Here is a 16,328-nt window from a genome sequence, read left to right on the forward strand (position 1 = left end):
CGGATGTGCCTGTGGCGATTTCAGCCTTTAATTTAATGGCAGTAAAAGACATGCATTCATTTTTTCGGACGGCCCGATTTTACGGACGTTCTCGCGGCCCTTAGGGAATCCGAAAAATCGGATGTTGACTGTACAGCTGACGAAGAGGATGTTTCAAATGGCCCGCGCGGCGAACGCATGGTAGGAGGACGAAAACAGAAAGGACCTACGCATTGAGGAATGAATGGGAAAGGAAGCCTGCCGCCACTTTTTTCAAGGAGCTTGAGCTCAAAAAACAAAGTGTTGGCTGACGCTGGAACGCAGGTGTTCCTCATTCGAACAGAAATAAACTCGCTAAAGCAGTGAAATGCAACACTGAGGTGTTGTGCGCAGGCTGAGAGTGTGTCAGGAGAGTTGAGGTTGACACACCAGCTGTTGAGAATCTCATTTATGACAAAGTTTGGGCCTCATACCAAGGAGCTTCCTATAAATTAATAAAAGTAGCTCATATCGCCTTCAGTCACGGCGTCCACATTTGTAGACGCGACCTGTTTTTGCCATGTCTGTGCAGTGATGGCAAGGAATGGAGCATGAACGTTAAGCTTACGGCAAATTGAAGATTCGGACAACTTAAAATACTTTCATTTTGCTTCTGAGTGGTATGTATCATTACAGAGTATCGCTTTGGTGCAGGCACTGCCATGTTTTACATGACGCGTGATGTGAGGCAGGTCGGTAGCAACCTTGAAATATAGATATTCTTTTTCTTTCTTGAAATGCTTGAGGCTAATGAATAACTTGTGCATGTAATTCAAGTGGGGGATTTAATCCTTGTTATGGAGAAACATATGACTTACTTTACAATATTCAAATATTTAGTTACTCTGTAATTATAATGACTCATCATAAAATGCTCAGAGTCATTCTATCACCTTGATTTGCTTTCAGTGGAGCCTCAAGCACCACCTGTTTCACACATATGTATCAACAGTTGATCATAATTTGTGACTGAAGTGGATATTCGAAAACATTTGTTTATGTATGCATCATCTTTTTATTCATATTTGAGAATGTTCCACTCGATTTGCCATGAGTCTTACATTTTTTTTTTTTCGTAGTTATTTTATTCGCTGTGCATTTTACTAACCCCTAGCTACATATTCTTTTTTTATATCAAATAAATGATACTCCTTACTATTCAAACTACCCGCCGTGGTTGCTCAGTGGCTATAGTGTTGGGCTGTTGAGCACGAGGTCGCGGGATGGTATCCCGGCCACGGCGGCCGCATTTCGATGAGGGCGAAATGAGAAAACACCCGTGTGCTTAGATTTAGGTGCACGTTAAAGAACCCCAGGTGGTCGAAATTTCCGGAGTCCTCCACTACGGCGTGCCTCATAATCAGAAAGTGATTTTGGCACGTAAACCCTATAATTTAATTTTTTTTTCTTTTCTTTTTTTTTTAAATTCAAACTGGATTCAGTCATTTCTCAGCATGCTTACTAGAGATTGACAGCATCGGGTGACATAGTGTCTGCCTGTCTTGATGTAAAACGAAGTTCCATGTCACTCAGGGACTTTTTCAGAGGCACTCAGGAAATACCTGGAAAACTCAGGGGATTTGGAAATGTCAACTTGGTAGACACCCTGGTCATTACGTAACATATTAACCGAGAACCACTGCTTTTTTCTTTTTTTCCATCCACTCCTCATGTAATATCCCTCTGGGACACTTGAGGTACCAATAACTAGATAAGTAAATAACTGCCTAAATCCGAAAAAATACTTCGCAATCCGTGGCATCACACTGACCTATTGACCTTGGGATTTCGGTGCGTAATTCAAAAACAAAGGTTTGACCGTCATATTCTAATAATCAAGCTATTAGAGCAAAGCCAATGAAAGTAGAGTTTTCAAGAATACTTTATTGTTTCTTGAATAATTCAGTGTTTCTCTTTAGTGCCCTTTGAATTACTGTATAGTATATTATTTTGGAGAATGTAATCTTTTTGAAGATGGACGGTGTGGCCATTTTGCTGCAGTGCCCCTTGGGATCTCCTTGTTTTGCTTTTCCCACAAGACCGATTTTCTCTGCTGCGCTTTAGAGATCAAGCTCAGAAGAAAGAAGAAGAAGGGGAAATTCTTGATGACCCACGGAAGTTAAAGCCAGGCGAGATTGATCCCAACCCGGAGACAAAGCCTGCCCGTCCCGATCCAAAGGACATGGACGAAGATGGTGAGTCTGCAGTGCTTTTGTTTTCTCCTGCACTTGGCTGTTCACTGGAAAAAGGATGAGCCACTGAACTCTGCAAGTTTTGCGTGCTCTGTTCTCTAATGTTACATGTTTTCATTAGGTGTGATCATCTCTGCAACTTGCCATGATTAGTGTGTGAATGCAGTAGAGTAAGTTTATTTTCTAGTAGTGTGCCATTCAACTTTCGAAAAACATGGTTCCTGCTGGTGCTGTAGCATCAAATGTATAAGGGCACACCCAAGAAAACGAAACTGACTTCATGAAGCTCTTCATACTTGTATTGCTGTCTTCTCCCACTAGGTCGTTAGGTGGGTGTACGTGGACACTTCACAAGACAGTAACCAAGCCAACATCACCATAAAATGTCCTATGTGTTTTGCAGCGAAGCTGTATATGGCTAGGGTTCCATGCATTTTTTGTTCTCCGTGAACAAAAACTATCATCTATGGATCATACCCCCATAAGCATTCATGCTCCTGTTAGCAAGAAAAATATGCAATGGTTCATAAGGCAGAGGCTGCAAGCACTCAGCAAAGTGAAGCGAACAGTGCTTAAATTTTTTCTAATCACACAACATGCAGAACAGCATATCAAAAACTCTCATAATCAATGGTTCAATACCCCTGTGAGCAATGGCTCATACCCCCGTGATCAATGGCTCATACCCCTGTAAGCAAGCAAAAAATGCAATGATTCATAGTCCCGTAAGGTTCATGGCTACTCACTTTGCTTGAATTAGCTGTGATGACACTACCCCTGTTGTCGTCAGTGATTTCAATGTGGATGTGTCAGTACCGAAAAGGGAGTGGCTTGCGTGTTCCGCGTTGCAGACATATCCCTTGCGATGCCACACCGATCCGGCCCAACCGACCACCCAGCGACTTATGTGCATCAATTTGACATTATCAAAGAATGTGATTGCAGTTGCGAGTGAAATAATGACCACCGATCAAGACAATGAATGAATGTGCATACCTTTCATCACAATGACCACCCATCAAGACCATAAACAAGTTCATGCCTTTGTTCAAAATTATGTGTCACCGTCGTGTCGTGTGCTAAACGGCTTCACTGGTCAACTGCTTTCACAGAGTAGAATGGCTCATGATTTTTTGGTTACGCTTGTTGAAACTGTCGTCATGCTACTCTTGTTAAATCATAACATCTTTTCATGATGGACAGTGAATCTCGTAGACATATTCTTTGCTCCTTGCAAAGGTGACCACAGAAACATTTGAAACGCTTCAAACTACTTTTATGGAGTAGGCACTGGGCCACACAAGAGTTTTTGTGCGGTTTGGCTTGTTCCAAGATGAGGAATGAGTGTTAAATACCATTCTCATTTTGGCCAACCTTCAGCCTGTTGTAGCTACGAGATTATCGAAAAGGTGTTCCCTTTAATAAGAATAGACCACACTGTATATCTTTATTTATATGTACCTAAGTTACTGATAGCTTGCGACATCCTTGTTATGCAATGCTAAGAGACTCCTGAGCATGTTCATCACCATGTTTGCTTGCCCAAAATATGTATGAATTAAATGTTGTGAAACATCTTCAGATATTTTATATTCGACTCAGTATTTGACATTTTTTCTTGGCTCGATTTGATATTGGATTCAAAATGTACTATCCGGTATATGCACACCCCTAATATTTAGTATGTAGGTTTGTGATGTGTTAGCATTAACGAAAATGACACAAAGCATGAAAAGTGCACCAGGTGGAGGGGGGGGCTTATGGGGCTTCAGCCCCCCCCCCTCCCCCCTAAATTTTTTCGTGCTGTCCATGCACCGCCGACCAAAGCAACCCCTCATGCCGAAAATCATTCTGGATTTTGTCTAGAATGTCTTTTTGACGCTCAAAAAGACATTTAACCGTGAAGATTGCGAACTCGGGCTGGATTTCGCAGCAACGCCCATACACCGGGAGTCACATAACGCCAAGCAGTCCCATCCAAGCACAAAGTTTCAAAGGCGTTTTGATGGCGAGCGGGCTCGCCGTGGCATCTCGCTGAGGCCGCGAAATTTATGGAGTGCATGGATATCAATTGCGAAACTTTTTCGGTATAAATCTCATAAGCGCTTGATGTGAAAGGTGCATTGACATTTCCAAATTTATGCTTTAGATTTTCAATTGCGGAACTTTGTGGCTTTAATGTTGTTATAAACATCTGATGCCAAAGGTCCATTGACTTTTCTAAAGTCTTACATTGGAACATACAACGAGACAAGCCAAATCAACACACTAGCAGACAAGTTGACAAAGCACCCAGCGAGGTCCAATGAGTCGAAACGTTCTGGTGGTTCATTTGTGCCGTCGGGTCACATAAAAAAAAATATCAACATTTTTATTTTAACCTATGCCAGAACATCCATGTCAAGGCACTAAAGCCAGCCAAAGTAATTACGTTCTTATTTATTTTTTCTACTTTGACTTTTATTAGCCTCTTCAATTTTTTTTGTTCTCGCTACCCTACCCGCGGGCTGCCAGAGCCAGCCAGAGCGCATACGTTTTTCTCGTGTTGCCATGACCACCATGCGGCGCACTTCGGTGCGCGTTCGGTTTGCTCTGGCCGAGTGGATTTTCGCCTGGCAGAGTTTTGGATGCTTTCTTGCTAGCAGACGAGAAAAAAAAAACAATGGTCGCTCGCCGGCATCACTGTGGGGACTACAAGGATTGCACCGCGTTCGCTTGAGCGGAACCTCTCTGGAAAGTCTTGTTTCGGTGGTGTAAAATACTGAGCAGTATGCGTATGGTTCTCAGTGGACCAAGCGTCTCATGTTTTCTTCGGTATTCCTTCTGTAGCCCCATTAGGTGCCCAAAGTAGGCATTCAGTTCTGGCCAACATACTTTCCTATGCTTCTTTTTTTTTTTTTCATTTCGGTGCCCCCGCCCCACAGAAGAAAAACAGTACATTGTTGTGACGCAGCGAATTGTCGTATGGTGAAAGTTCGATTTTGTTACATCTTCTTTTGCAGAAAGTAATGGGCGACGGGATGCTTCAGTTGCCGGATACGTTTATTATATTATTGCGATAGCAATTATATGGACACTCCAGGCGCATTCCTGCCGTCGCCCTCATGTTTCATATAAAGTCTAAGGGCGATAACACAATGACCGCGCGCTGCATGCTGTATGTGCGAGTGAAAGCGTAGGTGGGGAGGTGGAATGGGTGAGGCAATGATGGTGACTCAGTCCTGTGTGCACAAAGGAGAAAAGCGGGGAGCAAGCGTCGCGCGTGATACATCAGGGGGAATGGGGGCAGAATCTATGATGGCGCAACATGTTTATTTGCCTTGTTTGTCGCATTATATACAGTTACTTTTTCTTACATACATAGACTTGTTGGAGACTGATCTGAAGCGAAGGCGCTAAAACAACGGAGGACAAAGAAGAAACACACACACACACAGGGCGTGTGTGTGGGTTTCTTCTTTGTCCTCCGTCGTTTTAGCGCCTTCGCTTCAGATCATGCTTAACCAACACGCCCAACTATCCATCCTAATGTTGGAGACTTATCTTTATTTTATTTACAAGTACTGCTGTCTCAGTTTCTGAGACATAGCATGAGTGAGTACAGAGTAATAATAATAAAAAAAAATACAATTACAAATACTTTCAATAAAATTCACCAGAATACAAGAAAACATTAACAGAATACATAATTATGCAATTCTTTTTCAAAATGCTCAGTACCGAGTCTGCGCAGAGACCCATCAAGGTTATTCCATAAATCCACCGTCCGCGGAAAGAAGGAAAACTTAAAAGAATCAAGATTCGACCTGAAGGGCACAATGTTCAGGGGATCAGATCGTCAAGTACAGCGTGCAGAAGCTGCAACAAAAGAAATTGGCGCCAGAACACTCAAGCCGGTGTGAACTATCTTATGAAGAAGGATAACGCGATCAGAAGTACGCAATGTTCGAGAGATTGCAGCGTTAAAACGTGCGCATGCGAAGTAGGCGAGAATTGCCGGTCATAGCGACGAAAAATGAACCTGATTGCTTTTTTTTGGACAGATTCTAACATAGCTATGTCGTGCTTGAGGTGAGGTGACCAAACAACCAATGCATATTCTAGTATGGGCCTGACCAAAGTTTTGTATGCAGTCAATTTGCATTCTCTTGTTGAGTTGCTTAACGTGCGTTGGAGATACCAAAGTTTTCGACGAGCCTTATTGCAGATTATTTCAACATGCTTGCGCCATTTTAAATTTGATGTTAGAGTCACACCGAGGTATTTAAACTCCATAATATGTATTAGGCTGACTCCGTCATTAGTATAAGTTAAAGAAAGGGGCTGTTTCTTGTTTGAAAAGGTCATAGCTACAGTCTTTTTTAAGTTAATAGACATTTGCCAGGTTTCACTCCAGTTTCAAAACAATGAAAAAACGTTATTTAGCGCAATCTGATCATGAGCATCAGAGATGGTGTTGTAGATAACGCAGTCGTCTGCATACATTCTAAGTTTAACTTGAGTATCGCCAATGATTTCTGCTACGTCATTTATTAAAATAATGAACAAAAGCGGTCCCAGCACCGAGCCTTGCGGCACTCCAGATGTAATCTGTACCTCTGACGACTTCGCGCGGTTAAACGTAACAAATTGAGAGCGCGACCGTAAGTAATCAGCTATCCATTCAACCAGCTTGCTGTCACCAAAAAATGTACGAAGTTCAACTAAAAGCTTAGCATGGCAAACCAAATCGAAGGCTTTAGAATAGTCAATAAATATGGCATCAAGCTGTCCTCGGCTGTTAAGGGAAGAAGCAATGTCGTGTGTAAATTCAAGCAACTGCGTAACAGTGGAATAGCCAGCACGAAAACCGTGCTGCGATCGGGAAAGAACATTGTTTGCATTTAGATATTCCACAATGTGCTTGTGAATAATGTGCTCCAAGAGTTTAGAGCTGGTGGAAACTAAAGATATTGGCCTATAATTTGGTATTATTTGTTTGTTTCCGGACTTGAATACGGGCACGACGTTAGCCAATTTCCACAGCCGGGGAACTGTTGTAGAGCCTATTGATTTTTTAAATATTAAAGTCAGATAGTTTGCGCACCATTCCGAGTACCTCTTTAGGAACGTATTTGGAATGCCGTCTGGGCCTGGGCTTTTCGTTACATCAAGTTTTAATATGAGGTTATGTACTCCAGAGGAGGTAACATCAAGATTTGGAAGAGAGGGCAGATTGCTGCACGCGGAAAATGGGGAATTGGTGCCATTATCGGTAGAAAAAACAGATTTGAAGAAGTTGTTGAAGGCATTGGCTATAGTTTTAGATTGGGAGCAGGATTGGTCATTAAGAATAAAGGAAGAAGGTACAGAAGATGCAGGACTAATCGATCTCCAGAACCTAGGTGGATTTTTTTTTCATAAATGTAGCCAATGTATTATTAAAGTAAAAGTTCTTAGCCTCTTGCATTTTCGCTCTTAATTTAGACTTCAACGTGTTGAATAAAGAAGTATTGTCCTTACACTCGGAATGGCTTTGCTTACGTAGCCGCTTAATGCGACGAGTGAGCTCAATTATTTCTCTATTATACCAAGGGTGTCTTTGGTTCCGTTTAATACATCTTTGGGGCACGTACTTTGACAGGCATTCATGGACAATGTAACAAAATTTAAGGAGCAGCGTGTCTACATTGCAAAGTTCACTACAGCATTGGAAGTCATCAAAAGTTGAGGCTAAAGTGTCAAGTACGGAAGTATCGTCAGCTTCAGAAAAGTCAAAAACAGTTGTGAATTCAGGTCTTAGTCGAGAGCACACTAAGTTCAAGGCAATTTCAACAACTTTATGGTCAGATAAGCCTTCGGTGACTTCACATTTAACTCCGTGCGATAAGAGTGCTTCGTTTACAAATATAAGGTCTAATATTGAGTTTTCGCGCGTTACAAAATCCACAAGTTGAGTTAACCCAAATGAAATAACCAGGTCGATCAGGGAAGCGCAAAGCGCCCTATCACGGCCAGTTGGGGTAAGTGTGCTCCAATTAATGCATGGGAGATTGAAATCCCCAGCTAACAATAATTTGCAACCACACAACTTGTTACTAATAAGGTACTCATTGATACCAGGAAAAATATCGTCGGAGTTCGGAGGGCGATAAATAACACCAACAACTATTACAATACCTTTGCTGTATACTTTGCACCATATAGCCTCAATGCCAGGAAGTTCATGTAATAAAGAAAATTTAAGACTTGTTTTAATGAGAATTTCCACACCACCACCACGGCCAACATGCATGTCCTTCCGAAGAAGTGCATAACCAGGAGGCAAGATTTTGATATTAATAACAGATTCATTTAACCAAGTCTCAGTAAGACAGACAATTGTTGGGTTGTGGCTTTCCACCAAACAATTGAGAGCTTCAACTTTGTTGAGTACACTCCTCGCATTTACATTGAGGACAGTTATATTCTGATCGCAACGTCAGTCAACACGAGCCGAAGCTGTATTCTTGCCAGTCGCTTTTGCAGAAGCCGATTTCACAGGAGCTGAAAGCACAGAGCCTGACATCGTTGAAGGCGAACGCGCTGAAGCCTTAACAATGACATTCTTATCAGTGTCCCACATGTAACGAACACCATCAATCGTGAGTGTGTCGTGTTTAAGTCTAAATTTACCAGCATTCTTGCGCATATCTTGCGAGCTCTGCCACAGCGCTCTACGTGCCATCCGTACCCGTGCAGAGTAGTCCTCGTTTATACATATATATTAGTTCCCTTAAGTTTCCGGGCGTTGTTCAAGATAGCAACCTTTGTTCTGAAATCCAGTAATTTAATGATTACCGGCTGAGGTTTATCCTTTCTTTCAGCTCCAAGCCTGTGGCAACGCTCTATGTCGTCGCATTTTACACCGAGTTTAACTGATACAAGTTCCAATACAGATTTAAGCAGATCATCAGCCGACTCGGAAGGCTTTTCACGCAAGCCATGAATAACCAAATTCTTTTTACGGAGTCTATTTTCTAACTCATCGTTCTGACGATCTAGCTTGCCTACTAGTTTTTGAAGCGCACCGACGGTGTGCTCCAGTTCGCTTACACGTGGTGCTATGTTTGACACAGTCGCCGCCATTTCCTCAACATTCTTTAGACGACTATCAAATGATGCAACCGTTTCAGATAGGCTACCTATATCTTGGCTAATGCGGGCCTGCCCAGCCAGCAGTTGCGACAGCATTTCGTCTACGTTTGGACCAGGATTGGTCTCAACGTCACCGCAAAGCAACAGCAATGACATTTTTAGGCAATGCACCAACTGTATCAAAACGGCAGTACAATTCAGAGGGTCCGGTAGCAGCAGCAAACAACGGTTATCACTCGTGTAACATTTATAATTGTAAGTTACCTGCAAGATGAAACAGACGTGCTTGAAACGGGCATTCGCCATGCCGCCACCGGACCCACTGAAGTAGTGATCCCACGGTGCTGCTCTTATAGCCTTGGGCATCCATGCTGCCAGTGCCATCTTTGTACCATGACGTGTGCGGTAGAAATGGTTGTTCAAAGGCACGCTAATGGACGGAAAATCCATCTCCCGAACAGCAGCGCATCCCTGCGCAAGCGCAGATCGAACACCACTATCGGTTTGGGCGCTGCTCAATCGCGGTAGGAGCCTGTGCGACGTGTCGCTTGCAGGATCTGGTAGTAGAACATCGGGACTACTGGTGATAGCGGCAATCTGCAAGATGAAACAGACGTGCTTGAAGCGGGCGTTCGCCATGCCGCCACCGAACCCACTGAAGTAGTGATCCCACGGTGCTGCTCTTATAGCCTTGGGCATCCATGCTGCCAGCGCCATCTTTGTACCATGACGTGTGCGGTAGAAATGGTTGTTCAAAGGCACGCTAATGGACGGAAAATCCATCTGCCAAACAGCAGCGCATCCCTGCGCAGGCGCAGATCGAACACCACTGTCAGTTTGGGCGCTGCTCAATCGCGGTAGGAGCCTGTGCGACGTGTCGCTTGTAGGATCTGGTAGCAGAACATCGGGACTACTGGTAATAGCGGCAATCTGCAAGATGAAACAGGCGTGCTTGAAACGGGCGTTCGCCATGCCGCCACCGGACCCACCGGACCCACGTATACTTAAATATCTTGTTGCGAGGGTTTGTGTATACGTGCAGTTAACTTTGTTTCCAGTGACACTTTTTTGTCCTTTATCAAGCTGTATTTTCGCATTTGCATATCCCATTGTATCTTTGCATTTCTAATGTACGAGGGGGATTCAAATGAAAGTGAGCCTACCCTAACCGCGCAATAATGGTTCGGTTCATTAGCTGCGAGGCATGCGCTAGGAGAGCGGCATGTCTCATTTACAAAAGTGACATGCAGGTGTGAGGATAAATGTTCTTTAATGGTCTCATACACTGGGTTGAATACGGTTGTGTGACATAATGGGCACTTCAAAGGTTGAACAGCTGGGTGTCGCGAAGTTTTTGACAGCTGAAGGTGCTTTAATTAATCGTCATATGGCTGCCGTGTACGTTGAACATTGCATCTCATTGGCCACTGTGAAGCGTTGGAGCAAACGGTTCAAAGAAGGACGGGAAAGTTGCAAAGATATTCCAAGACCGGGCCAAAACCACACAATTTCAAAGGTTGATGAGCTGATGAGACAAGAACGAAGGATAAGCATCGATGAACTGGCAGACCATCTGAACATTAGTCACGGTTCAGTTTACGCCATAATTCATGAGCACCTCCGTTATCGGCTCTTGTGTGCGCAATGGATCCCCCAGATTTTGATCCACTGTGAGAAGACTGAGAAGTTTCATGCTGCCTTGACTCATCTGATCCGGTATCACAATGAGGATGATGACTTCTTGTTTGCAATTGTGATCAGGGACGAACCATGGTGCCACTACTACGAGCCTGAAACACGTCGGCAAAGCTTACAGTGGAAACATTCGAATTTACCACACCCAAAGCACGCAAAGGTCATCATTTCCGCCGGAAAGGTGTTGTTGACTTTTTTTTTATTATCAGGAGCCATTACTGATAGAATTTGCTAAATCTTGAGGGACTATCAATTGTTTCAGATATTGTGAAACGCCGAAACGGCAGCATGTCGCAATCAAGAACAAACAACGTGGAAAATTGACAAATAGGGTCATCTTGATCCACGACAATGCCTGTCCCCACGTTGCTGATGTGGTTAATACAAAACTACAAAACTTAATACAAAGTTCAAGTGGGAAACACTGCAACATCTGCCATACAGCTCAGACCTGTCACCTTGCGACTTCCACATCTTCAGGCAACCGAAAAAGCAGCTCAAGGGAACCATATTTGTACCGGACGATGACGTGAAAGAGTCGGGTACAGACTTTTTGAAGCAGCAACCCAAGGAGTTTTATAAGACGGGAATCACGCGACTCGTTAGTCAATGGGACAAATGTCTAAATTCTCATGAAGACTACTTTTAAATAAAGTACCCCATTTGTCATATATTTGCATTGGCTCACATTCATTTGGCTTGCCCTCATATATCTTGCAGAACTCCTGCTTTTTATAGGTGCTCTTTGTCGTGACTATAACTTCGGTGCAATTACTCACGATACACGACAGGGCACAGCTGCTCCTACGTAATACATGGGAACAAATGACAGCGTCATTGAGATTTTTCACTGTCCATTGCATATATACAAGAAAGTAAACACGGTTCTTGAATGACAAAGTTTCATTAACATATTTGTCCTCAACTTGTTCATTTCATTGCCTTTTCATTATTCATATCAGCGGCATGCACTGCTTTCCTGGTTTCGAACTGATATAGTTCGAAAGTTCGTGTGATATTTTTATTACCTATTAAATAGACAAGAAATATGGAAGCAATGATATCAGTTATTTTGGGCACAATTTTTGACAATACGAGTATATTCTTTTATGAAAAAATACATATTTTACTTGTTTTGACAGTGCGTAGCATTCAAGAATTCGTTTGCAGCATCTTTGGCAATGGCAGTGCAGTTTTAACGCGACAGCGTTAAGGAGCTCGTGTCGCAGAAAAGCCGGTGTTGGCGGCGTTGGCCGTGAGCGATAAATCCCAGGAGGCACTTCATGAATAAAAAACAACTTGCAAGATGGGCTGGGTGGAAATCGAACCAGGGCCTCCGGAGTGTGAGAAGGAGATGCTACCACTCGGCCACGAGTTCAGTGCTTCTAAGCGGTACAAAAGCGCCTCTAGTGAATGCGGTGTTGCCTTAGAAACGAGCCGTAGAGAGTTATACTGCGGTGTATATCGGTAATTATGAACATGTAACTTACAGAAGTCGCAGTTACACGAGTAGCGAAGTGCGTTTCCGCTACATTTCTTCTGCGCTTTCCGCACACGCAGAGCCATCTTGCGGCAAACACAGAAGACCCCCTCCTCTCAATGTACGGCGCTGCTCCGACAGGTGGCGCGCCACGCGCGCATTGGGACTGTGTGGGGACTGGTGCGAGGCGCGTCGCGGCCCGGACTCCCTCTCCCCTGATGACGCTTCGCTGTGCTCCCCCATGGGTTGCAGAATCAAGCGTCCTTCCTTTCTTTAGATCACTATCTGTCTATCTCTCTGCCCGTGCCGATCACGACGTTTGGCTGGCGTACATCGTTTCCCCCTCCAAGACACCGAGTTCTTTGGTTCGTTTCGTTTGCTCAGGCGCACGTTTCGTTGCCGCGCCGAACGCTGCGTTGCTCGACGCTCACCGCGTGATTGGTGGGTGCAAAGTCCGATGCGGGGCGCCTCGTAAGTGATCGCTGCGCCGTAGCGCATTGTCTTACACCCCTTGGCGGGTTGACGGGTACGCTGTCGCGTTCCACTCTTGAAGGCGAAGCTCAAGCGTCCTCCAATTTTTTATTCATGTATTTGAACCCTCGACAAATTGTTTAAGAGGAAGCTTTAGCTCGGGCCCGACTCCGACGCAGCCTATTCAAATACATGTAAAACACAGAAACGCTTTCCTGAGATAACCCTGCTAATCGCTTTTATTGAAATTTGTTGCATTTGAGAGAGAAAGTTATATCCTAGTGTCTGTTGGAAATGGAACTTCGATTTAGGGCCTGAATATTGTTTAAAATATTTTGAAAAATCCGAAAGTTTGAAAAAATAGAAGTACGATGTTTACAAACTAATAGCAATGCATCAAGAACAGATATTTCGGTTCTGTAAACGGAATCTGTTGTAACAGTCAAAGCGGACATGTTTCCTTTGTCAATTTGTATCTTACGTGAATTGGTCACGTTGTGTACAAGGGTTCTGCAAAAGCCGTATTTCCACAATACTTAATGATATGGATAATAATAATATGGAAGTACAATATGGTTAGAACTGAACATGCTCTCAGGAACGAAGGAAGCATAAAAGCAGTGAAGAAGAAACTAGGAATTGGCAAGAATCAGATGTATGCGCTAAGAGACAAAGCCGGCAATATCGTTACTAATATGGATGAGATAGTTCAAGTGGCTGAGGAGTTCTATAGAGATTTATACAGTACCAGTGGCACTCGCAACGATAATGGAAGAGAGAATAGTCTAGAGGAATTCGAAATCCCACAGGTAACGCCGGAAGAAGTAAAGAAAGCCTTGGGAGCTATGCAAAGGAGAAAGGCAGCTGGGGAGGATCAGGTAACAGCAGATTTGTTGAAGGATGGTGAGCAGATTGTTCTAGAGAAACTGGCCGCCCTATATACACAATGCCTCATGACCTCGAACGTACCGGAATCTTGGAAGAACGCTAACATAATCCTAATCCATAAGAAAGGGGACGCCAAAGACTTGAAAAATTATAGACCGATCAGCTTACTGTCACTTGCCTACAGACTATTTACTAAGGCAATCGCAAATAAAATCAGGAACACCTTAGGCTTCTGTCAAGCAAAGGACCAGGCCGGATTCCGTAATGGCTACTCAACAATAGACCATATTCACACTATCAATCAGGTGATAGAGAAATGTGCGGATTATAACCAACCCTTATATATAGCTTTCATTGATTACGAGAAAGCATTTGATTCAGTCGAAACCTCAGCAGTCATGGAAGCATTACGGAATCCGGGTGTAGACGAGCCGTATGTAAAAATACTGAAAGATATCTATAGCGGCTCCACAGCCACAGTAGTCCTCCATAAAGAAAGCAACAAAATCCCAATAAAGAAAGGCGTCAAGCAGGGAGATACGATCTCTCCAATGCTATTCACAGCATGTTTACAGGAGGTATTCAGAGACCTGGATTGGGAAGAACTGGGGATGAAAGTTAATGGAGAATACCTTAGTAACTTGTGATTGGCTGATGATATTGCCTTGCTTAGTAACTCAGGGGACCAAGCGCAATGCATGCTCACTGACCTGGAGAGGCAAAGCAGAAGGGTGGGTCTAAACATTAATCTGCAGAAAACTAACGTAATGCTTAACAGTCTCGGAAGAGAACAGCAGTTCACGATAGGTAGCGATGTACTGGAAGTGATAAGGGAATGCATCTGCTTAGGACAGGTAGTGACCGCGGATCCGGATGATGAGACTGAAATAATCAGAAGAATAAGAATGGGCTGGTGGGGCGCGTTTGGCAGGCATTCTCAGATTATGAACAGCAGGTTGCCATTATCCCTCAAAAGAAAAGTGTATAACAACTGTGTCTTACCAGTACTCACCTACGGGGCAGAAACCTGGAGGTTTACGAAAAGGGTTCTACTTAAATTGAGGACGACGCAACGAGCTATGGAAACAAGAATGATGGGTGTAACGTTAAGGGATAAGAAAAGAGCAGATTGGGTAAGGGAACAAACGCGAGTTAATGACGTCTTACTTGAAATCAAGAAAAAGAAATGGGCATGGGCAGGACATGTAATGAGGAGGGAAGATAACCGATGGTCATTAAGGGTTACGGACTGGATTCCAAGGGAAGGGAAGCGTAGCAGGGGGTGGCAGAAAGTTAGGTGGGCGGATGAGATTAAGAAGTTTGCTGGGACGACATGGCCACAATTAGTACATGACCGGGGTTGTTGGAGAAGTGTGGGAGAGGCCTTTGTCCGGCAGTGGGCGTAATCAGGCTGATGATGATGATGATAATTTTTTTTAGATTCATGTGTAACATATCTATTTTGTCCGCTGTAGATGTACTATTAGATGCAATTTACAGAATTGTGATATCATTTTTCATTGTTGAGTCACAGAGTTATAAACTTGATAGTTTCGTTTTCTGAAAATTTGCGATCTTGGCCAATTTTTAATAAAGAATTGACCCCTTAATTGACAAATTTGAAACCAACAGTCACTAGAATTAAACTTTTTCGTTTAAATGCAACAAACCTCGTCAAATTTGGTGCAGTGGTTGCAAGGGAAAACGAATTCCCCTTCTACATGTATTGGAATAGCAGCACTCGAGCTAAAGCTTCCTCTTAAGGAGGAGGCCGAGCTGCAACGTGAGCCCCCCCCCCGAACGAAATTTCTGGCTACGCCACTGCAGGTGGGTGATGGGCATCTACGTGCTTTACTGCAACAAGGATTGCACCATTGTCCAGCGTAACAGTAGTGGTCCTGCCCATTTATTCTGCTTCATTGGGCCGTGTTTTTCGTGCGCCACTTAATACATTAAGAACTTAATACAAGAATTACACATATTGGAAAGCCAGGAATAACACGGGGAAGGCAGGAAATAGAAATTCAAGACGATGAGCAAAACAAGAACAAAGTGAAAGCAGGAGCCAACGTTTTGACAAGCTAACTTCTCTTCCTTACAGCGACATATGCTTTTCTCACCATAGTACAGTAAAAACCCGCGTATAATACGAGGTTTTTTCCCTATTATTAAATGGACACTAAAGCGAAACAATAAATCAGTTTAGACTAATGAAGCGTTGTTTGAGAACCCTGCAGGCAGCCATTTCAAAAAAATTGTTTGATTATTAGATGAGAAAATGAAGGTCCAAGTATCAGTATTTGAATTTCGCGCCGAAACCCCAGCGCCGGTACGTCAGCGTGACGTCAGGGATTCCAAAGTATGTTTTCGCATTTGGGTCGCGTTGGCTGAATAAATGTTCCCGAAACTTGCCATGTTTAATATTTGGTTCCTTTAGAACACAATGTAGTCAATCTGTACCACTATAT

At 43.5% G+C, this 16,328-nt stretch overlaps 1 protein-coding gene across 1 annotated transcript in view; it reads left to right on the forward strand.

Moving 5' to 3' along the window:
* Cdc5 (cell division cycle protein 21) overlaps positions 1 to 16,328 on the forward strand; it is a 145,347-nt gene that overhangs the window by 13,294 nt on the left and 115,725 nt on the right. The window contains exon 4 of the mRNA XM_050170303.2: positions 2,083 to 2,213. Within this exon, the coding sequence (XP_050026260.1) occupies positions 2,083 to 2,213 (131 nt within the window). The remainder of the gene's footprint in view (positions 1 to 2,082; positions 2,214 to 16,328) is intronic.

This window comes from Dermacentor andersoni, chromosome 6 (genome assembly GCF_023375885.2).
Source record: "Dermacentor andersoni chromosome 6, qqDerAnde1_hic_scaffold, whole genome shotgun sequence".
In the NCBI taxonomy this organism is placed as follows: domain Eukaryota; kingdom Metazoa; phylum Arthropoda; class Arachnida; order Ixodida; family Ixodidae; genus Dermacentor; species Dermacentor andersoni.